Source organism: Xenopus tropicalis, chromosome 4 (genome assembly GCF_000004195.4).
Source record: "Xenopus tropicalis strain Nigerian chromosome 4, UCB_Xtro_10.0, whole genome shotgun sequence".
Taxonomy (NCBI): domain Eukaryota; kingdom Metazoa; phylum Chordata; class Amphibia; order Anura; family Pipidae; genus Xenopus; species Xenopus tropicalis.
Window position 1 is genome coordinate 126,952,827 of NC_030680.2, and position 24,555 is coordinate 126,977,381.

Sequence of the window (24,555 nt, forward strand, 5' to 3'; positions counted from 1 at the left end):
AAAATAATAATGTTTTAAAATAATATAAATATGATGTACTTTTGCCCTGCACTGGTAAACGTTGTGTTTACTTTAGAAACACGGCTATACTTTATATAAATAAGCTGCCGTGTAGCCACTGGGTAGCCATTCAAGCTGGAAAAAGGCACGGGCTACATAAGCAGATAACAGATAAGCTCTGTAGAATACAATGGTAATCAATACAACTTATCTTTTCTTTGATAATGTCCATAGGGGCGAAACGCGCATGAGGCATTTTAGATTGATTCATGTAGAGACAGGGTTAGGTTTGGGAGTGGAAGCGGGAAACTGTGCGGGTGGCGTGGGTGGCAGGGGCACTTTAAGAGGGGTCAGTAATGTTGATGAAGGGCGGGTGGTACGGATGTTTTAAAAAATCTGATAAATAGTGAATAAGAGTCTGGGAGGCAGAGAGCGGACTAGCCGATATATACAATAAACCACTGGATAATTACCTGCATACTACGTAGCCACCTCAGCCATTAGCTGTTTCCCGATATTCTGCTTGTTGATTCTTTCAACTCAGATGTTTGTTATCCCGGTGAATTACTGATATAATTGGGCAATATCAATTTGCTGCTAGAATTAGTGTGGAGAACAAAATAAAAAAAAAACAGAGCTTTGTGACGTTTAACTAATCCACTCTATACAGCCTATCTTTTAATCGCTTCTATAATATACACAAATTTACATTTTTAGTAAGAAATCAATAAAATCTAAGTTTTAATATCTTCCAGCCAGTCAGCTACAATCAACTGAATTCTGCCGTATTTGCATGTGTATTCTAGCAAAATGATGAGACATAATCTCCAATAGACAGTGGTGCAGTCACTTTCTCCTTCTTTGAAGTATCTATCTCGCCACAAATATCTGCCAGGATTTGTGGCGAGGCCAATTTACGGGCGGCATAAACTTTAGCGCGTCCTCTCCTCAATGCTCCGTATGACTTGTGATGTGCATGCGGAGCCATGCGCGATCGAGGTGGGCGGGCGGCCATAGGGAGCGGCCTCAGGGTGGCCCAATCACAAATCCAGCCCTGTCTATCTGGTACTACATCGTAATTTTGTCCTCTTTTAGGATTGACCAGCACACTGGGTTGGTTGCTAGATACTCTTACATGCTTTAAAAGTGGACAATGCAGGGTTCATCCTCTTATATTTCTAATAAATCTCTGCTAGGTAACCTGAGCCTTTTCTCCTTTTTCAGTTGGAATGGCTACTCTGATCGATACACAGCAGTATTGTTTATAAAAACTATAGTAGTGCTTCTAATGCAAACACACAACTTTTACCAGTGCAGGGCAATAATACATAATATATCTAGATTGTAAGCTCTACAGAGCAGGGACCTCCATCCTCTTGTGTCTTTGACTCTTAATTTATTGCAGCTGTACCTTGTATTTATTGTTATACTTTATTTTATCTATTTATCTATTATTATTAATCTATTCTACTGTACAGCGTTGCGTACATAAGCAGCGATTTATAAATAAAGATATACAGACATACATATTACTTTAATATTGGTGTATAGGTGCATTGTGAGTCTGAGCTTTCAGGAGCCAGCGCTACACATTAGTACTGTTTTAGATATTGTTTCTCCTACTCCAATGTAACTGGAGGAGTTCCAAGCTAGACTTGGATTTCTTACTATTGAGTGCTATTCTGATATCTACTGGGAGCTGCTATCTTGCTGCCTTCCCATTGTTCTGCTGATCGGCTGCTGGGGGGAAAAGGAGAGGGGTGATTTCACCCCAACTTGCAGCTCAGCAGTAAAGTGAGATGAAGTTTATCAGAGCACAGGTCACATGGCTGTGGCACCCTGGGAAATGAAGAATATGGCTAGCCCCATGTGAAATTTTAAAATTAAATATAAAAAAAGGTTTGTGTTTTTGAAAAACAGATTACAATGCAGGATTCTGCTGGAGAAGCTCTATTAACTAATGCATTTTGAAAAAAACATGTTTTCCCATGACAGTATTCCTTTAAGAAGAAGGATATCTGAAGTCACTGGAGGTCATATTTTACAACAGAGACATATTATTTTTTCAGTGAGTCATGTGACACAAATTATATCACTAAGCATTGTTTATATGTTATAAATGACAGGACATTCATGGCTCTAAGCTGCACCTGTGTCAAACACAAAGTTGTTGTTTTATGTGGCCCCTGATAATTGTATGGGCACTACCGACAGGCCCCTGGTAATTGTATGGGCACTACCGACAGGCCCCTGGTAATTGTATGGGCACTACCGACAGGCCCCTGGTAATTGTATGGGCACTACCGACGGGCCCCTGGTAATTGTTTGGGCACTACTGATGGGCCTGCCCGACCGATATCTGGCCAGATATCGATCGGGCAGGTTAAAAAATCCAGTTGGGCCGACTTTGCCTATACCCGTTGTTATAATTCGATCGTTTGGCCCCAGGACCAAACGATCAAATTAGCCTGGATTCTCCTGATATCAGCCATCCGTAGGTGGGGGATATCGGGAGAAGATCCGCTCGCTTGGCGACATCGCCAAGCGAGCGGATCTAAAGGTGTATGGGCACCTTAAGACTGTGTTTTAGATTTCGGCCCCCTTATGTGATTGAGTTTGACACCCCTGTGAGTATAAGGCATCATTTACTATAAGAAAAGTAGTGTACAAAGTGCAGAAAACAGGTACAATTGCACTGTGCACACTTCTGTGAATGTAGAATAACTGTCAAGTCTTTATTATTGGTGGGGACATCTATGCTACAGTCTTCACCTCATGCTTTTTTTAATCTGGTGTGAGGCACAGACCACTTCCAGACTGGGGGGACTGGGCATAATAAATGACCCCTATAAAGGCATAGAGAAAGCACATGCGCGAACACCCAAAACCCCCACTGCCGAGTGCGCATGCGTGAACAGTAAAAGTCCCATTTGGAGCATTGGGGAGAGGTACCCATTGCTCCATATGGGAGCAAAATTTAAAAATTGCACTGCGGCAGGGCGGCATGCCACCCCTAAGTTTGTGCCGCCCTAGGCCCGGGCTTTGTGGCCTCGTCACAAATCCGGGCCTGTCTGCACCTGCCCCACCACAGGCAGAGAGGCAGAGAGCAGCATGGACAAGGGGTGGAAGGCCTCTCATGAATACAGCGTTGCCAAATACAGGCAGACCAGTGTTCACAGGGGTAGTAATTCTACATTCAAGGAAGGGACACTCTCACACAGTAAAATCATTTACAGTTGTTATACAGGCTCCCCTACACCAGCAGTTCTCAACCTGTGGGTCAGGACCAGGGCCGGATTTCTCTGTGAGGCGCCCCGAGGCCGCCCCTGTGGCTGTCCCCCTCTGCGCATGCGCGAACGCGGCCCCCAGTGCGCATGCGCAAACGCTTCTTTAAACTCCCATACGGAGCAGTGGGGAGAGGTCCCAACTGCTCTGTATGGGAGCCAAATTTAAAAACTTTCTTGCGGCGGGGCGGCATGCCGCCCCTAAACTTCTGCCGCCCTAGGCCCGGGCCTTTGTGGCCTTTCCACAAATCCGGGCCTGGTCAGGACCCCTTTGGGGGTTGAACGACCCTTTCACAGGGGTCGCTTAAGACCATCGGAAAACACATATTTCCGATGGTCTTGGGAACCGAGACACCGCTCCTCCATCTGTCTCCAGGCGGGGCCGCCCACATACGATGAAATCATCGCGCCAACCCCATCACATACACCCCATACAAATACAGGTGTATGTGACAGGGTTGGCGCCATAATGTGCTTATGCAGGCCAGTCACACCTGTAGAAAGCAGCTACTGCGTAGAAAGCAGCTACTCTGTTAAAAGCAGCTACTGTGTTGAAAGCAGCAGTATTGGAGGTAAGCTATGAAGTAGCAACGAAACAATTTTATGGTTGGGGGTCACCACAACATGAGGAACTGTATTAAAGGATTGGCATTAGGAAGGTTGAGAACCATTGTTATACAGGTTCCCCTACACCCTGAGGTATTGGGGGGGGGCAAATGCTCTCTCTGTTTATCCCAGCTGCCGGGACAAGCCAACACTGCACTCACTCCCTGTAGCAAATCCCCTATCCAGCTGCCTGAGCCCAACTCTCCTCCCCTCAGCGCTACCCCCTCCCCCGTGTATCTGTGGGAGGCCCCGGGCGGGCTCTGGGACGGATAATGGGAGGCAAATGTGGGCGGGTCCCACTTTCCTTTCCCTCACAGAGCGGAGCTGAGTGGCGTTACATCTCTATCGCTCTCTCTGTGGCGCTGGGGCTGCACCTTGGGCTTCATTAGTCGGGACATTGGGGACATTTCCAGCGCAGCCTGTGCCGTGGAGGTGCCCGGGAAAAGCGGCGGGTGGGGCCGTGGGTCGCGGTCTAACGCACTATCTGGGGCTGTGTCGCGACATATCGCTGCCATGGGCTGCACCGTGAGCGCAGAAGACAAAGCAGCAGCGGAGAGATCGAAAAACATCGATAAAAACCTGAGGGAGGATGGAGAGAAGGCGGCCAGGGAGGTGAAACTGCTGCTGCTGGGTAACTATCTACTTACTGGCTAGAAACATCTGTCTATAAATCTATATATCTATCTCTATATATCTATCTCTATATAGCCACTCTCGCACAGTCCTCTGTATAGCATGCATCACATGGGTGTAAGGGCTATGGGTGTAAGGGCTATGGGTGTAAGGGCTATGGGTGTAAGGGCTATGGGTGTAAGGGCTATGGGTGTAAGGGCTATGGGTGTAAGGGCTATGGGTGTAAGGGCTATGGGTGTAAGGGCTAGGGGTGTAAGGGCTAGGGGTGTAAGGGCTAGGGGTGTAAGAGCTATGGGAGCCAAATCAGGTTTAGGGCAGGGCAGAGAGGACATGTACCCAGGACCCTCCACCTTCAGCATCACAGGGCACCCTTGGGCGCAGAATGTAGAAAGGAGTACAGAGGGCATATTGTGCTATGAAACAATTATCTTCATTATAAGCCTCAGGCATATCCAGCCTGCAGCCCCCGGCTATTGGTGAACTGCAACTCCCTCTGACAACCATGTTGCGGGGACATTTGTGTGATTTCCTACCCCACATAGATTTCTGGCCCTGCAGGGATCTACGTATATATAAATTCATACTTACTGTGCTAAATAGTGCTCTCATATTGCTGGTCCCTAGTACTGCACCTTATATGTGTAATTACTGGATCATTTGAGCCACTTCCATCTCTGTAGGTTTCTGGTAGAAGCAAGCGTGCCCTCTGCGTGTGTATTAGACATGGTAGTGCAAAGAGGGCCCTGGCTCCAGTAACTCGGGGGCTACTTAGAGTTGTTATATATTTATCTATATACATCAGGGATGTTCTCCAGCCATTGTTAAAATGCAACCCTCAGCATTCACTGACAGCTGACGACATTTGGGTGGAGTGGGGTTGATGAGAGTTGCAGCTCTAAAGGCCACAGTTCCCTGGTCCCTTTCTCAATAATCTCTATCACATCACTTATGGTGCCTCTATCACCCTGTTTTATCCTAATGTATGAAAATCCATCCTATGGCCCTCCACAGGCAACCCCCTGACAACCAATGGCTGCCCCTGCCGTATTTCCTGTAAACATAGATGTGTGGGTTGGAAGGTGGGTATAATGTCATTTTCTCGGAGAACTGGCATTTCCACAGAGAGGGGTCTGGAGCAACAATTGGCCTTTGAATTGGAAAGCAGCATTTTTCTGGGTGCAATAATTGTGTTACTTAATCAGGAACCAATCTGGCCTCACTGGGGAACCAGTATTCAACACACAAATGTGCTTATGCGTATTAAGTTTATTTCCCCTATACACAGACTATTTGGTATTTTCTGTTTATGTATGTTTACCCAACCATCCTGACATCCACGTACTATAGATAATGGTTGCTTTGTCAGTTGGGCAGGTTAGAAAATGTTCTGTGCCAGGGCACCATGTCTGCCTGTGCCTGTGCATGATGCATCAGCAGATGAGGAAGTGCAGATGAGCCACAGATCCTTTTCACTTCCTGCTGTTCTAATCGTTCATGCTGTAGGCCTTAATCAATACAAGACTAGATTGGTAGCCATACCAAAGTGTATTGGCCAGGGTATGGCCACCAGAGCCGGGACAAATTGTTTTTGCACCATAGGCAAAAACTAATTGTCCCAGCACTTACGCACACACAATCTCCCGCCTCCCAGCACTCACTACTTGCAACACTCAGCCTGCTCTCACTTCCAGGCCGGTCGCTGTTTTCCAGCTACCCCCTGCACCCCGCCACTTGCATGGAACAAGCTCTGGTTGTATCCCCTGCATTATGCATGACAATACCAAAAAAAAAAAAAAGTTAGTTATTCACTTTGCTGGGTCAGAACGGGGGGTAGGACTAGGCCAGTGACCCCCAACCTTGGCTATTGCTCCTAGTGGGCTTAAATACGGTCCTTATTTTGTAATTCCTAGCTTTGAGGCAACTTTTGGTTGCATAACAACTGCCAAAAGATTGTTCTGTAGGCTGACAGTCCACATAGGGGCTACAGAATAACCAATCGTAGTCCTTGTGTTTTACCTGTGAGAAGCCTTTTTCATGCTTGTGTTTTAGCGGTGAGGAGCCTCTTTTTACATTTTGAATTTAGGTCACGGGTAAAAATGGTTGGGGATCCCTGGACTAGGTAGAAAATGTAGATGTGCCTAAGGTTCTTGTGCCCCACCAATGTTGCACCCTAGGCACATGCTTCTTCTGTCTACCCCTAGTTCCCGATGGCCACTTTTTAAACCCCACTGTTACCCTTTACAGGTTTGGGCCACATGTATTGTTTGTAGCTGACTACAAATATAATTATACATTGAGACTTATATATAATCGGCCTTAGAACCTCTTAGAAGATTTTTTTTTTTTACTAGGAAATACCCCACCCCCCCAATTTTTTTTTGGAAAAAGAGGCTTTGGGTGTTCCAATAGCATTCATAGAACAATGCAAGTTGTAAGTAGTGAACAGGTTACTAAGCGCTTCCATCCATTTCCTCTTTCACTTCCTGTTTATTGCTGCAGTTTAATCTCTACAGAGGCAGATAACTTGTAGGTGAGAACTCTGGGCCATTTTGAGGGGTTTGTTGGAGAGAACCTTAACAGAAATAACCTTGACTCCTTGATACATTAGTTAGTAATGTGTAGAACAGCAGTATATTTGGCATGTTATCAGCTCACTGGCTTTTCAAGTCTCTAACATGCCCTGCCGGAAAACAAAGCTATCTCACATCGGCAATAAACTATGTATCCATTTCAAATAAAATCATTGTTAAAGTGTAACATTATCACAGGCATTAGCAGTGCAGTTCCCTAAAGTATACGCTGCCTTTTAGGAATACTGAAAAAATGCAGCAGTCAGAAAAAGAAACGGCAAGAGAAAGACTACTCTGAAAAGGATTTTATATTTTCTTAAGATAACCAAGGGTATGTGTTTTGTGGTTTGTTTAGGCTAAATATTTGCACAGATTGGGTTACTGAGAAAACTGCAAGGGGGGTATAAATCTGAGTGAGCCACTCCGCTTCCTGTATTGTCCATGTGATGACTGAAAGATGGGACACACGGGGAGTAGTGCATCCAGTTAGTGACAGACTTACAATACAAAAGATCAGCAGATAACCTGTAAAATATATCATTGTAAACAGTAAAAAGTGATGTCACCAGTTATAAAATGTGTTTTATGATGTCACTTGTCACGGGACCAATTGAAATGTGTGTATTATCAAAAACTTAAGTTCTCGACAGTGTAAAAAAAATGAGGATATTAGAAATAACCTTGAAACATTGTGAATTTGAATTTTATTAAAGCAACTCGGCCTGCTGCCTTTGGGCTTTTATATCCACTTGAAGCTCCTTAATAACTCCTCATATTTTACAATAGTGGTATTGCTTCCAATAAATTCTTATTTAGGAAGCTGTGTGGCCTGCAGGTAAATCTTTAAAGTAATAGCATATATTTTCCTGCTCACCGGGCAACAAAAAGCTTGGAGTTGCCCCGATCATTACTGTGGTAATTGCCTGCATCCTTGGGTGCACTCACTGTTAAGGCAATTATTACTACAAAACACAGGCTAATGCACCCTTAGGTATGAATGTGGGGCCGTTATAAGCATTTTGATGCCCAGTTGCTAAGTGGATAGTGGTTAGGTGGTCAGTACATACCTTCCAAGGTTAACATGCAGTAGGGCTGATTTACAAATATAGGGCCAAATGGCACAAGTGCAGTTGCCAATAACAAACCAATCAGATTTTTGCTTTAATTTCCTAGCTTGTAGTAGATGGGTAGCTATTGGCCAATTTAGCTCTGATGACTGTAGATCAGCCTCAGTGTGCTTGGGTTGTATAATAGTCTCCACTGTGTTGAAATCAGCAAAGTATCTCTGCACACTGAGAGAAACTGTTTCCTCGCCACTTCCTCTGACTCTTGCCTCCACCCCATCCTTCTCCCCTTCCTTATTCATTTGGGCCTGTAACCTAGGTGCTCACTAACCCACATCCTCACCTTGCAGGACCCAATCTGCCAATTGTATTTGTGTGTGTGATTGCCCTAAGTGACAAGACAATTGATTTGGAGATGGAATGTAAGCTTTACAATGTTCCTGCTAGGATTGGCATGCTAACTGTGGAGAAAGACATGCAGTTGAGTGCCACTGTTAGGGCACAACCCTATGGCTATAGAATGGCTGATTTGTATCTAAATCCTATCTTGCTCCTCTGCCATAGAAAAGCCCGTAGCCAGGGAACTGCGTACAAACACACTCTAGTATAATCCTTATTGTGAGGAAGAATTCAAATCCCACCCAGCGGACTCTTCTGACTGGTTTGATATGGGCAGCTTCCTGATTCGCTTCTCCTCATCCTCCACATCCTAAACGTCAACTTGTTTTACACACTTCCCCTTTTCTACAGCTATTGTTAACCGTCTGCTTGCCGTACTTCCTTGCTCTAGGCCATTTCTAGCCAAGAGGCTAGTCAGCTGCACCCACCTTCTCACTACATCTATAGTCTCTACGCAAGCCAGTTGCATTAAGAACAAGTGGGCCTTTTACAAATGCAAGCGCAAAATTGCATCCGCCCAAACGCTATTTACAATGTTATTTGTGACAATCCATGCACCTCTATACTTATACTGTGCAAGGTGCAAAGAACAGTGCACAAGGGAGCCCTGGAATTATTTAACGCCTGCCTTTAGGTGGTGTTACTAGCAGGGCCTCCTTTGAGGGCACATACACAAGCCACTGGTATGAACCTAATGATTCTCATGCTGACACAATTTTGATGACGCGTTTCACGCCCCCATTAACACAAGCAAAATGGCAACACAACTTGCAGGCAGTATATCAGTTTGCATATAATTTGGCATTTGCTTTGGCAAATAGGCCCTTCATTTGCATCACCCGCTGCTTAGCGGACTTCTAGGATTTTATTCCATTTTATTGAAGTAAACTGGTATACAGTTTTTTTCCTGGCAGTGTAAGAGTTATCCCATGGTTTTGTCTAGGGAAAACCGAGCCCCGTATAAGGAATATAAAGAGGAAATCCTGTGTTTGCAGTATTGTGTGGCCCATGTAGGAATAATATTTACATTAAAAATAATGCCTGTTTATACACAGCTGTGCCCGTCGCCAAACTTAGCTGGGGCGCTCAGCAGTGTAACCCAGTCGGGGGATGAACAGATTTAATGTTAACCCTTGTTCTGCCGACATATATCCTGGAAACCACTTGTCACTTGAGAAATGTCCCTGTTATTGCATTATTCGCCCCTAGCATGTAAAATGAAATGCACAACTCAAAGCTACAGTGGCTAATTATTTTATGTTAAAGGGAACTCTAACCAGAAACTGTTTTAAATGCATTTATAAGCAACTTAATAATTAATATCAGTGGTTTTACATTTTTAAACATAATTGCTACTGAAAGTGTTATTCATCTGTTTATATTATCTGCTTTACCTCTTCTGGCCTGATACGGTATAGCACAGTGATCCCCAACCAGTGGCTCAGGGGCAATATGTTGCTCCCCAACCCCTTGGATGTTGCTCCCAGTGACCTCAGAGCAGGTGCTCATTTTTGAATTTCTGGTTAGGAGGCAAGTTTTGGTTGCACAAAAACTAAGTATAATGCCAAACAGAGCCTCCCATAGGCTGCCAGTCCACATAGGGGCTATTAAGTAGCCAATTATAGCTCTTATTAGCACCCCCAGGAACATTTGTCATGCTCACCAACACTTTTTCCATTTAAATGTGGCTCATGGGTATAAAAGGTTGGGGATCCCTGGTGTAGCAGAAGCAAGCTGATTCAACAGACCTGTGGGAGAACTGACTTCTGCTACATTGTTTCAAGCACCAAAGCCAGAGTACCGAAACTGGTAAATGCTGCTTTCAATTAAAATTATATTTACAAATAGCATAAGAATTATTACAAATTGTAATTAATATATGGTAAATTTCTTAGAATAACATTTTCTTTTATGGGGAAAAACAGTTTTTTGGTGAAATTTTGGGGAAAATTATTGATTGGAATTTAAATGCTTTCATGCATATTTACCATATTAATTGCAGTTAAGGAATTCTTGCATGAATGCAACGCAAGATTGCTGGTGAGATGCTTGGCAAAGTCGCCAGATGAGTGAATCTGGGCTTGATGATGGATCATCTAGTGGGGCCTATTGGATAAGGACTGCATCAAGGATTCGATGAGATTCTAAAATTTGTCCTGTTAATATGTGGGAAATCTTTAATCTAGATATGCATACATGGTCCAGTAAGTTGCCAAAGCAGTCTGGAGGAACCAAGTCAGCAGCTTTTTTCAGCCTCTGTATGGCCTTTACACAAACCAAAGAAGAATACGTGACCCTCTGTAGCACTCTATGACAGATATGTGTGTGATGTGACATGGCAGCACTAAGCAAACTGGAGGTTTTTGTATTTACTGGCATCTTTAAAGTAGAGCATGGATGGTTAAAATTCAACTGGAGTTCTAGTGTAGGGGTGCTTTGTCTCATTGCAGATGTGGACAACAAGTGTTCATTGAAATGGGCATTGGCACATAGCAGCACTCGCTGAGGGGGCAGTTGAGAATGCTCATTGTGGCTGTCTGTGGCATCCTTGAGCTAGCTGCATTAGCTAGCAATCACTGTTTGTTTTTGAATGCGTTCCCTGTGGGTTCCCTTTTCCTTGCATCGGAAATCTGTGTCTTGTTAGTAAAAGGGCAAACTGATTTGGGCCAACTGAGCTCTGCTGTTTTACACACCCAGCAGCATGTCTTGAGGCATTGTAATTGGTGAACCCCGGGAATATAAGTACATCAGTCCTGTGGTTGGCTCTGCACAGTCATAGCTGTTCCTGTTAGCAACAATGGAAGGCCATGATAATATGTACAATTAAAGGGCTCACGTTCAGGGGGAAATAATCTGACTATAATAATACTGGTATCTATACAGCAGCCATAGCACCTGCTTCTTATGTTTTATGTAGTCCTTAAATATCTATTTGCATTATTGCATTTTCCATTTTTATCTGTTTCTCTTGCCTCACATGTTTTTTACAACCTCCTGTTTTCTGTTTCTTTTTTAAATTAAATTCTGATTCTATTACCAGGACCATACAGTACATCTTTTAACCCTTGTGGGTTTTATTGACCTTCATCAGCCCTGGAAAATTTCTCCCCAACCACTCGGGATTCTTCAAAATCCCTTTAGTGAATGTACTATTTTTATTCTTCATTTCTTCCCACGCTGCCAAAGCTCAACTCAGAACTTGGAGAGGGGAATGGGTGGGAGTGGCTAATCTGCTCTTAACCCTTAAAGTGCCAGTAAAGGGGCTCTTGTGCTTGCATGAATCCTTACCAGAAGCAATTACTTTTACCAGGTTTTTTGCTGTTTCCAAAAATAGTCACAGCTAGTCATAGGACCAGGCAAGGCAGTGCTGTGCAAATGTGTTTGTGTAGTTGGTCTATTATTTTGTATACCAGATGTTTTAGTCCTGATTATTTAAAATGATAATATTATGTGAAAAAGTCCGTGAAGCCTATGAGAGTGCTAGGGGCATGAAAATCCTTTGCTGGCCCACACCTGCCCTGTGGGCCTCCAGGTGGCCAACACCTACATAAAGCACCAGGGTTATATTAAGAAATCCCCAAAGACCACAAATTTGTACAGGGCTCTTATTAACCAAGGTCCTGTTAGTATCCTGTTCATTTCTATCTTAGCAGTAGGTTTAATAGCACTCTGCCTGCACTTAGTAACAATAACCTCACTGCTATAGGGCAAAGTCCAGCCCTTCAGTGATGAGAAGGACGTGCTTGCTAGAGAAGGGTTAATGGCATCCCATCTATGGGAACAAAAAATTGAATGCTATGGACTATGTGAAATACACTGCTGAGAATTAGTTACGGATTAACCCTATGATTTTAGATTGCAATTAAATGCTTCTTGCTGTTTTGTTCGTAGACTATTCTGCTGGTATAGTGAGGTTAAAAGATGAAAATCAATGGCATACTGATCTTCACCTCAGCAGAATAAATCACAGTGCTGATTTAAAGGGAGTGTGAATTTGACAATATTATGCATTATTATTTTTATATACATTATCAGGTTTGTATTCTTGTTGCCCATCATTATTTAGTTATGGGATTTATATATTCATTCTAGGTGGCTCTGAAAGTTGGTGTGATGGGATAAATTTTAAGCAGCAGAGTATCTGCATGCCCCTTAACCAGTCAATATACAGCTAAGGCATTACCAGCCCCCTTCCTACTTGTAAATGCTAGCACTGCGGGGCTGGCTTCCCTTTCATGTCACACAATGCCAACCTTATCTTTCTTCATGAACATACATTGCATTAGCATTACTGGTCTCAATCAGAATAATGCCAGTCTTATCTTCAATCATAGCATACATGGCACTGATAGTGCTAGCCTCACCCTATGTACGTAGGCAGTGCCAGCCTGCACACATAGCCTGACTATGCAGTCCTCACCCATCACAGTGCTTGAATAAGCAGGGCCCTCTTTATCTCTTGTATTTGTAAGTAATGTATGTGTTTGACATGTATAGCCTACTAGAATCCAGAGCTTGCACTGTATGATAAATAATAAATATAGTCATCTTGCCTTTCCTAATGAATGTGCATAAATGGCCAAACTGAATTTACTCTGCCCTATTATAATGTCGGCATTACCTTTCCTCATAAACATGTATGAGGCTGTATTAGTCTCACACACACAATCGCATAAGACACAGGTGACAGTAGCCTCATTATCTTCAGTTTCTTTTAAATTTTAGCTATATTCTGTGCTGTGGCAGTCATTCTTTTTGCACATATGAACATTATGGGCATCAATAGTTTTAATTCTTCCCCTCCTACAGACACACAGCACTGTGCCACTTTCCTCTCACGCACAGCACGGGAAATGGCATGGCCACCCTTACTTCAAGAGCATAAACACCACCAGAACCTGCATTTCCCACACGCATATACAACAAAGGGATGTGCCCTGCTTAACCACATGTATAAACACGAGTGGCAAGTCTTTCCTTCTGTCTCAGTGAAAACTGAAATGGCAGTGCAAGGCTTTCTGTAAAATATCTGTGATTTTAAAAAAAAACATTTCCAGTAGACTGTGTACCCATTATCTGCATCTAAAAGTCCCAACTGCAGAGAAAGAAATTTTATCCCATGCAGCCGGACCTATACCCATAGGGTACAGAGACCAGACCCAATGGTAAACACAATAAAAACAGACAATGGCTTGCATTTGGTGTTCTCTGCTGCAATAGAAAGAAGGTCCTTGTAATATTATTATTCTATATTCACACCAAGCTAACACATTTAACAGTGCTTTATACAGTTTGTTCAGTAGGCACAACAGTTTCTGCTTCAGGGGAGCTTACAGTCTGTATCCCCCGCCACATTCTCACCTACTGTGGTCAGTTGTCTAAGGAGCCAGTTACATAGGGTTGAAAAAAGACCAGAGTCCATCAAGTTCAACCCTTCCAAGTAAACCCAGCACACACAACCCACACGTACCAATCTATACACTCGCATACATAAACTATATATACAACCAGTAATACTAACTGTAGATATTAGTATCACAATAGCCTTGGATATTCTGATTGTTCAAGAACTCATCCAGGCCCCTCTTAAAGGCATTAACAGAATCTGCCATTGCCACATCACTAGGAAGGGCATTCCCCAACCTCACTGCCCTCACCGTGAAAAACCACCTACACTGCTTCAAATGGAAGCTCCATTCCTCTAATCTAAAGGGGTGGCCTCTGGTGCGTTGATTGTTTTTATGGGAAAAAAGGAACACCCCCTATCTGCCTATAATCCCCTCTAATGTACCTGTACAGAGTAATCATGTCCCCTCGCAAGCACCTCTTTTCCAGAGAAAACAACCCCAACCTCGACAGTCTAACCTCATAGCTTAAATCTTCCATCCCCTTAACCAGTTTAGTTGCACGTCTCTGCACTCTCTCCAGCTCATTAATATCCTTCTTAATGACTGGAGCCCAAAACTGCACTGCATACTCAAGGTGAGGCCTTACCAGGGACCTATAAAGGGGCAAAATTATGTTCTCATCCCTTGAGTCAATGCCCTTTTTTTTATACAAGACAGCACTTTATTTGCTGTAGTAGCCACAGAATGACACTGCCTGGAATTAGACAACTTGTTATCTACAAAAACCCCTAGATCCTTCTTCACTAAGGATACCCCCAACACACTACCATTCAGTAGATAGATTGCGTTTATATTATTTCTACCAAAGTGCATAACTTTGCACTTATCAACATTGAACCTCATTTTCCAGTTTGCTGCCCAGTTTTCCAATTTTTTCAAATCGCTCTGCAAAGCGGCAGCATCCTGCATGGAACTTATAGTTTTGCACAATTTAGTGTCATCGGCAAAAATAGAAACAGTACTCTCTCTGCCCACCTCCAGGTCATTAATAAACAAGTTAAAACCAAGTTAACCTCCTATATGGTCCCACTGGAGCCTGTCTTACCCAGGCCCCAGTATGGATCCCTTTTTTGTACAAGTACTGCAGCAAAGCTGCCAGCAAATGTGCCAGAGGGAGAGTGGGGTGGCAGAACAGCTGAGTTTAGGGGGTAGAGAAGGGGAACTGTAGCTATGATAGTGATCAATTACATTGGTCTCAACAGGTATGGGATCTGTTATCTGGAAACCCATTATCCAGAAAGCTCAGAATTACGGTCTACCATAGACTCAATTGTAATCAAATAATTCAAATTTTTAATTATGATTCCCTTTTCTCTGTAATAATAACAGTACAATGTACTTGATCTCCGCAAGTAATCCTTATTGGAGGCAAAACAATCCTATTGGGTTCATTTCATATTTAAATTAATTTTTAGTAGGCTTAAGGTATGGTGACCCAAATTACGGAAATACTCCTTACCTGGAAACCCCCCAGGTCCTGAGCATTCTGGATAACAAGTCCTATACCTATACCTGTACTATCTGTACATACAGATTAAAAACTGTATTAAGGTGGCCGTACACGGGCCGATTGTAGCTGCCAATATTGGTCCCTTGGAGCGATTCGGCACCTTATCAGGGGAATCAACGTTTGACCTGGGCTGAAATCGGGCAGGTTAAAAAATTCAGTCGGATTGGGGACCGCATCGGCTCGTTGATGCGGTTCCCGAACCGACTACGCCCATTCCATTTGTTATAATTCGACTGTTTGGCCCCAGGACCAAATGACCGATTTATCCTAAATTCCCCCGATATTGCCCACCCGTAGGTGGGGATATCGGGAGAAGATCCGCTTGCTTGGTGACCTCGCCAGACAAGCAGATCTTTACGTGTATGACAACCTTTAGTGATGAATCATATGTATAGTTTTAAGTAGAGGTGCAAGTAGCAACAGATATGATTGTTGTCTCTAGTATATGGAGGAAAGAACAGGAAATCTGCTCCACAGGAAAACCCATAGACGGACACTGAAGATAGCATTGACAACAGCTGCGGCCAGCATTGTTAGAGCAAAAATACACTAATCATTACTTGTACACTTGTATGCATGGCTACGGATGTCAGTGAAATATTGCAGAGAGTGTTTTAGGGTTGACCTATAAGCTGATATTTAATTACAGCTGCAGGCATATTCTCCCCGTGTGTGGTATAACTGGCACTAGTAGGCTAACAATAGCCACAGGAACTCTAAAAATCTGCGCTGGAAACACAAAGGGTGACAGGTGATTGACACAGCTCAGGAAGAGGATTTATCTATATGATGGCACAGCCAAAAAAACCAGGCCTTTGTGTAATTCATGGGGATCTGGCAATTCCGTTCGTTTGTCCCTGTCGGCTTTGCCTATAAGTGCAGCCCTGGCTTTCTTTAAACACACCCGTTAAATACTGAGTATTACTGATCCCTGCCACAGCTTGGGTGCAAATAGCAGCATTTGTACTAAATGGTACTAACACTATTTCCTAGAAGAGGTGAGAATTGCTGGGAATCCCCTTGTTGTGCAGTGTGGTGATCAAAGAGGTTAAAATAGAAAAAAGTTGTTGCCATGTGATCTGTTATCACTTGGACGCTCTACAAAGAGGAAGTCACACGTCTGTGAGGAGAGAGCCACCTACTAACCAGATTATGGGGTTAATCACACTGAAATGCACTGGTTAAAAATCCCAGATCCTTGCAGCCCCACCTTTCCTCCCATCCACCGCGCACTGTCCTGTATTTATGGATCACTGTAATTGTGGTGAGCCTGGCAGCCGGTGGCGTCTCAATTCTGCCAGGCTCATACCCATTAGGGTGGGGGAGTTTTAGCCTCTGATGTGTCTCTTAATGTCTGATTTGGGAGGGGTTCTTGGAACCTTTTGATCTTAGGGTTGTATTGTTGTGCGACTTCAGATACACAGCTCAACCTCTCTGATCTGCTCCTGCTGCCATAGCCATTTCAGCCTCTTATTTTATAGACAGTGCTTAAGCAAAATATAGGGAAAATAAAGCCTTGTATCAGTTTTGTGGTGGTTTATTAGATATAGCCTTATAGCTTTGTAACACTCTCTCACAGTCTAAGTGGTTGGGTAACATACAGGCACAAATTGGAAGGTAAGAGTGCACCAGGTATGGGCATTTACCTTTTAAGTGCAGGACTAAGCAAAATTATGTTTTAATGCTCCAGAAGGTAATAGCTGAGCTTTTTCTTAAAGAGAATGGGTGAGTGTTCCCTACGGAGGGATTCAGGGATAGAGTTCCAGAGGTAAGGAGCAGCGAGATAGAAAGGTTTAAGATGAGAGAGCGCAGTGGGTGTGGATGGTGTAAATAGACGGAGGTTCTGAGAGGAGCGGTGGAGACGACCAGGAACGTGCAGAGAGACCAGTGAAGAACTTAAGTGAGGAGCAGAGGAGTGAAGGCTTTGAATGTTAGCAGAAGGATTATGTAAGCTATCCTTTGCTTAACAAGCAGCCATGCTAGAGAGCTTAAGTGAAGGCTGAACAGGTTCCCTCTTCGGAGAGAGCAAGGGGAACCTGGCAGAAGAGTTTAAGATTGATTGCAGAGGAGAAAGGTGGGAGTCTGGGAGGCTTGTTAGTAGGAGAGTGCAGTAATCTAAGCGGGAAAGGCTAAGGGCATGAATTAGTGTTTTAGCTGTTACTTGTGAAAGAAAGGGGCGTATCTTGGCAATATTGCAGAGGTAAAAACAGCAGGTTTTGGCAGTGTTATTAATATGGTTAGAGAAGGAGAGGGACTGGTCAAAGATAACCCCAAGGCAGCGTGCAGAATTAACAGGGTTGATGATCAATAGTAATGGTGAAAGGAGGAGAAGGGCTAGGTTTGGGCAGGAAGACCATGAGCTCTGTTTTAGCTAGGTTAAGTTTGAGGTGGTGGTGGTTCATCCAGGAGGATATAGCCAGGAGGCAGTTACCAATCTGGGTTTGAACATCAGAGGTTAGTGCAGGGGTGTCATCTGCATATAAAATGCTTTTGAGGGCTGCATCTGTCCCAAGGTTCCTCATTTGGATTACGGTGTAGTGATGTTTTCTGTCACTTTATGCTGTTAGTGGGTTAATAGCTTATCATAGGGAAGGGGTGACCTTTAGAAATATAAGTATTACTTATCAGAGGCTTTGGGGTCAACCATCCTCCTACAGTGCTGGCACATTCATGCAATGTCTATTGAACAGAATTAGGGACAGGAGGGGGCAGTTTGGGGCATTGTAAGGCATCTGTGTTAGGAGATGAAAAACATAGCTGGCAGAATGCCTCACATGTGCCTTAGGTGTCAGTTCCATGTATCATTAATAGTGCCATTTTACCAGATGGATAAATAAGCAGTCAGGACTTAATGCCAGGACTTGGTAGGATTTGACTGATTAGAGAGGCGTTTTCTCCGCCAGTGTAACCGGGGGGGGGGGGTTAAAAACACTGATTTGCTTCCATCTGCCTCAAAAACACTGTGCACAGCATCAGATTGTTAGAGCACAGATGGGGTGGATTTTTGCATGGAAAGGCATACTTTAGCGTTTCAGCACTGTACTGCATTGCCAGGCCAATGGTGTTCCTGTCAATGCACAGTGAATTCAGGGCAGAAGTAGTGGATCTGTGTTTGCTCCCTGGGCATAGATGGGCTGACCGAGAAAATGCCTCATGTCACATGGTTCTTATATTTTGAGTATACTGCCTGTTATCTGGCCAAGTATGCCAGGCTGGGGAGATGTTTCAGCAGATCATACTGTGATCTTGTCTGTTTGAAGATAATGGGACATTTTCACCTGAAGGAAGCGAATAGGAAACACAGATCCTCTTATCTTCCTTTAATTCTGATCATTGAGGCTGTGACAGAGTATCAGGCAGTGTCAACAAAAAGTTGCTGGGGGGGTGGCAAATCTTTCTGGTTTGGCACTTGGATTTGCGTTGGTGGCCAAATCGGATAAAGATCTGTTCGTTTGATGACCTTGCCAAACAAGTGGATGTTACAGTGTGAGGACAGCTTAAAGGAGAAGGAAAGGCAAAGTCACTTGGGGGTGCCAAAATGTTAAGCACCCCCAAGTGACTTTAACCGCTTACCTTGTACCCCGGGCTGGTGCCCCTGTTCGGAGAAAATAGCACCAGCCCGGGGTACCTGGAGCGCAGCACTTCCTCCTTCCGCCTTCAGCTTCCTAAACTGCCGGTGGCCGGGCATGCACAGTAGAGCGAAAAAGCCGACTTAAATGTTTAAGTTCGGCTTTTCACTCTACTGCGCATGCGCGCGCAGCGAAGCCGGAAGGAGGAAGTGCCGGCAGCTACCCCGGGCTGGTGCTGTTTTCTCCTGACAGCGGCACCAGCCCGGGGTAAAAGGTAGGCGGTTAAAGTCACTTGGGGGTGCCTAACATTTTGGCACCCCCAAGTGACTTTACCTTTCTTTTTCCTTTAAGGCTGAATCTTTAATTTTTTGTGATTTCTATTTCGTTGCAAGCCTTAGATCAAGCAGGGGAAACTGTTACTTTGGGGGTTGCATTTGGCTTTCTCATCTAATTTGTGGCTTCTTACCACTTCCTTGATTTCCTCCATTTAAATCTCAACACCTGCATTGTTAACACTTCTGAATCTCCTGTTTTGAGGGCATTTTGTATTACTCAGCAGTCACATTACCTGTCGTGGCAATAATTGTCACTCCCTAAATACTGCTATATTGCTAAATTTGATTTGTCCCTTTGTGTCTACGATAGACCCAAGAATGATTGCATATTAGAGATGGTCGTTGTGGTCCGATGTTTAATTTGGATTTGTAGCAGAAGCCTTGTCATGCTGTGGTATGGGGATCCCCAACCTTTTTTTGTGAGCCACATTCAAATGTAAAAAGAGTTGGGGAGCAACACAAGCATGAAAGATTTTCATTTAGTGCCAAATAAGGGCTGTGATTGGCTATTTGGTAGCCCCTATGTTGTCTGGCAGTCTACAGAATGCTCTGTTTGGCAGTACACGTGTTTTTATGTAACCAAAACTTACTTGCCCCCAAACCAGGAATTCAAAAATAAACACTTCCTTTATGGTCGCTGGGAGCAACTTCCAAGGGGTTGGTGAGCAACATGTTGCTCACGAGCCACTGCTTGGGGATCACTGCTGTAGTACAATGCCTGGCCAGAGACGGGCTGATTGTTATTCTTGACAGATGTATGGGCTGTGGATAGTACGTGTGACTTGTCCTCTCCGTATCACTGTTTGCATCTGCCCTCGCTCCCTCCCCCCCTTCCTGCCCAGAGCGGCTAATCATGTCAGGAGGCTGTAAGTGCAGTACAAGGTGGCAGTGAGTCTGTGGGCTCTCCCCTTCCTGCATGAGCACTCACTTCCCTTTTTGAGTTTCAGAGCAGAATTGCAGGAAATGAAGATTGAATTGATGCAGCTACCGTTAGGAGAATGGGTGCTGGTGGGGAGGGAAGGGGCTCGGAGATTAGCTCAGTGTAAATCTGAATGCAAAGTCGTGCTGCTTCCAACAACGGATCACTGGATGAAGCAAGAAAGGGAACAGAATTAGCCCAGTGAAGGAACATTTGAATCCTAAGCAACTTTCCAATATACATTCATTTTCAGTGGTAAAGTCATTTGTACATGTAATTGCAATTGAAAGCAGTATATATCTGCCCCTCTGTGCACTGTAGGTTCTGTCTCTTGAAACAGAACAGCAGAAGTCAGTCTTACATGCTTTCTCACAGGTCTGTTAATCAAACTGGCTTCTGCTGCCTTGTTTCAAAAGTCTGGACCACCGGGGAAGAAAATAGAAAAGGACAGCAAGTTACAAAGCATTGTTTAGTGCAGGGAGCAAAGTGGCAAAAACAGGCACAATAATTGTACCCTACCCTGCACATAGGATTGCTGCAGTTCACTGTACTAAAAAAATTAGAGCGCAAAGACTTACATGCCCCCACTGGATACAACGGTGTTTGACGGTGCCATGTATGAGAGGCAAGTGTCCTGTAGGTGTCATGTACAATTGGTACATTAGAATGCCTAAGTAGTTCCGGTGGGAGAGAACCACGTGCTAAAGGGTCCTCAATCAGATTTTCTAACTTGCCCAATAGATATCTTACTGATTTTTTTAAAAATTACCACAATTATTGTAGCTGTTGACAAAGGGTGCATCTCTTCTGAATGGCACTTGAGGTGGCCATACATGTGCAGATGTAAGCTGACGATTCAGGTCCTTTAGACCGATTCTGCAGTTTATCTGTATGGAGACCCCTGGCGGCCCTATCCGACTGATAGCTGGACGAAAATCAGGGACCACATTGGTTCATTGATGCAGTCCTTGCTCCGACTGCTTCTATCTCTGCTTCTATTCTATTGTTATAAATCAGTTGAATTAGCCAGGTATTGCCCACCTTAGGAGGGTATGTCGGGGAAAAATCCACTTATTTGTGCGATCTTGACAAACAAGTGAATCTTATAATATATGGAGAACATCAGTTTAATATTTAATTTGTGCTGTTTCTTCTTTTTACTTTATGAAGTATTTGTGACTTTTGCTGCTACACGTCAAAAGCGCTTTACATTTGTAAAGGGTAAGATAAACTTTTCCCAGGCGAATATTGCCATCGCTTGTGTGCAGAAATAGGAGCAGTGTTTGCAGTATAAAAGGAAACCGATCAAGCGTAGTACACTTGACACCTATCCCCCATCTATGGGCCCAAAACCTTTTGTAATCCTTGAAAGCACAATATAACCTGCTTGTGTTCCAAATTGGAGGATTGAGTTACTGCCATATGCTACACTCCAGCATTCCGGAGCACCATTTGGCCAAAGTGCATCCCAGTTTCATTTGTGCCTGAGTATGATGTGGTTAGGCCATTCAAAGCCCTTATACTGCACTTCCTGCAGCAATGGGTAGGAACAGTTCACAGCCCAGTGAGTACCAAACATATTTCATCCTGAGCATATTGGATTTTTAAAAGAGAAACAAAAGTAAAAACTAAGTAAGCTTTGTCAGAAAGGTCTATGTAAATACAGCCAGAGTCCCTCTGTCAAAAGATTTGTTGTGTCTGCCAGAGACACGCAGCTCTCTCCTCTCTCCTGCTCCCCCCTTCCTCAAAAATGCTAGGAACTCACTCCCCCGCCACTTAGGAATGTGGATATGAGCCAATCAGCAGGAAGCTGACTCATAGTCTAACTAACTGAGCATGAACACTTGGTCTCGGTGCAGGAGTGAGGCATTATGGGAACTTTCTTTACACAGCTCAGCGTTTTTTCTTCCTGTTTAGCTTCTGATCATCTGAACAGGTGAAATATGGGGAGACTTAAGGGCACTATTGAGAGAACTGAAGGTATTCCTGCAGTTTGAGATTAACTCTTTACTAGCCTTTCCTTCTCCTTTACCATATTTGGAAAATTCATCACAGTTAAGATATCTGTAATGCATCATGGGTTGCTCATGTAATGACTGAAATACAGGATGGTCTGCTCTGTTGCTCTTTAGAATAACTGATGTCAACTAAAGATGAAGCTTAATCAATTGGTAGTTGGATTCACTGCTGTACTGGGTCACAGGCTAGCTTAGAACTGACAAATGACCCACAGACTAGCTTACTGCACTGTAGTCATCCACATGTAGATACCTAGATACCTAGAATGACAATTGACTACCTGTTGGCCTGTGTATGGACAGCTTAATAGGTTTGCTCCACTTAAAACCAACTTTTACTATAATATATATATATATATATATATATATATATATATATATATATATATACTGGAACAATTTGCAACTGCACTTCATTTTTTTTTTATTTGTGTTTTTTTTTTAATTATTTAGCTTCTTGTTTAACTTTTCACTTTGGAATTCCAGCTCCTATCTGGTTGCTAGGGTTTAAATAACTCAAGAAACCAGGTAGCCGGTTGTATAAGAGACTGGAGTTTAAATAGGAAAGGGCCTGAATACAAACATAATAAAAAGTAACAAAAACAATAGTTTTCGGCTGCCGGAGTCGGTGACCCTCCTTATGAAAGCTGGAAAGCTTTAAAAGTAGAAGAAAAATAATTTAAAAACTATACAAAATAAAAAAAAAATGAAGACTAGTTGAAAAGTTGTTGAGAACTGGCCATTCTGTAACATACTAAAAGCAAACCAAAAGCAGACCTATATTGCAACAGGTTACTACAACTGTGTTTTGGCCACTACTGATTGCTTTACATAAGCTGCCAGCATTGTTGACCTCTAATGTGCAAAATGACAGAATGCTTTCTAGTCCATTTCCCTAACCTAACCTCAGTTAATTGTGCTTAGCATATGATCAGTATGGTGAAAGTTCTGCCCCCAGCACCAAGCCTGTAACTGACAGATGGAGGAATGAGGTATTTTGACCTGTTGTCATTGGGTTATTTTGCTAGGACTAGAGTTGTAGTTCAGAATTGCTTTAACTGCAGAGAAGTAAGGTGCAGAATTGCTGCTCAAGCTTATATGTTATGTCTGTCAAACACCGGCACATCACCAAGTCATCTGTGCTCTGCTCTTTGTGCTCCATGTAAGTGGCCAATGTAGAGCAAAAGGAGCAAAGGATCACCATTCAAAACACAGTGTATGAAGGTTTCGGTGCTAGAGAAATGATAAACAGAACAACGATTGCTTTCATTCCATCACAATATGATGCCTGAACAGGTTCATATGTATTGTATGATATGTATTGTTACCTTTGGGATATCAGATCAATTTGTAGGTCATCTACTTTTTATATTGATTGTGAGCCTCCTGTTTCTCCCTACGGCATGCAGTTTAATTGGGTACTGACATGGGTCAGGTTGTAGAATCCATGCCATCCACGTGACCTGATATCCTGGCACTTTTCCTTTTTTTATACAAAAATAAATTATTAAAGCAAATAAATAGCTTGTTTCATATAGACTGCTTATGGGAAATGGCTTACCCCACATAAAAAATGTTTGTCAGATATAGACATGATAATAGCGAGCAGGTAGAAGCTGATTCACTGAATATCATCTTGCGATGCTCTCTTATGCCTGGATGGTTTTTGCTCAGGCAGATAATTGGTAATGATGATGAGAAATTTTTACATTCACTAGTTTAACAATTGCAAAAGGCAAAACCTTATACGGGGAAAACAATATGTACACTTAAAGGGGCAGTATAGACACACAATGAGCATAATAAGTTGGACTTTGAAATGTATACTGCCTATTCTTTTAATTAAAAAAAAATACTTGTTTTCCTAATTTTTGCTATTATAATGCATTAATGTAAAGCTATTTTCATATCGCTAAGGGGATCCACCCCTTCCTGTAAACAGCATAAATTGTACCATGGGACATGAGCTCTGTAACAAACCATAAGCTGCAGACTTGGTAATAACGAGCATCTTATTATATAGGGCCTTATCTGTGGACTGGTAAATCCGCTTCTCCTGTGAACAGTGACTCGGCAGAACAGGAAATTGAGCAGGAAGTGAAAGGTGAAACTGAATTTCTTGTTTAGTGAAGGAAATGACAAAAACGTGGATACTTCTTAATTAAACAAATAGGAAAAAAGGATATACAGCACACACCCTATTGATCATGTTAAAAAATAGTATTTAGTGCCCCTTTAAT

General features: G+C 43.2%; 1 protein-coding gene across 1 annotated transcript in view; it reads left to right on the forward strand.

The window, feature by feature from the left end:
* Positions 1-4,202: 4,202 nt before the first annotated feature.
* Positions 4,203-24,555, forward strand: part of gnai2 (guanine nucleotide binding protein (G protein), alpha inhibiting activity polypeptide 2) — a 48,897-nt gene continuing 28,544 nt past the window's right edge. Inside the window, 1 exon segment of the mRNA NM_203919.1 lies at positions 4,203-4,521. Coding sequence (NP_989250.1) covers positions 4,404-4,521 — 118 coding nt within the window. The 5' untranslated portion in view covers positions 4,203-4,403.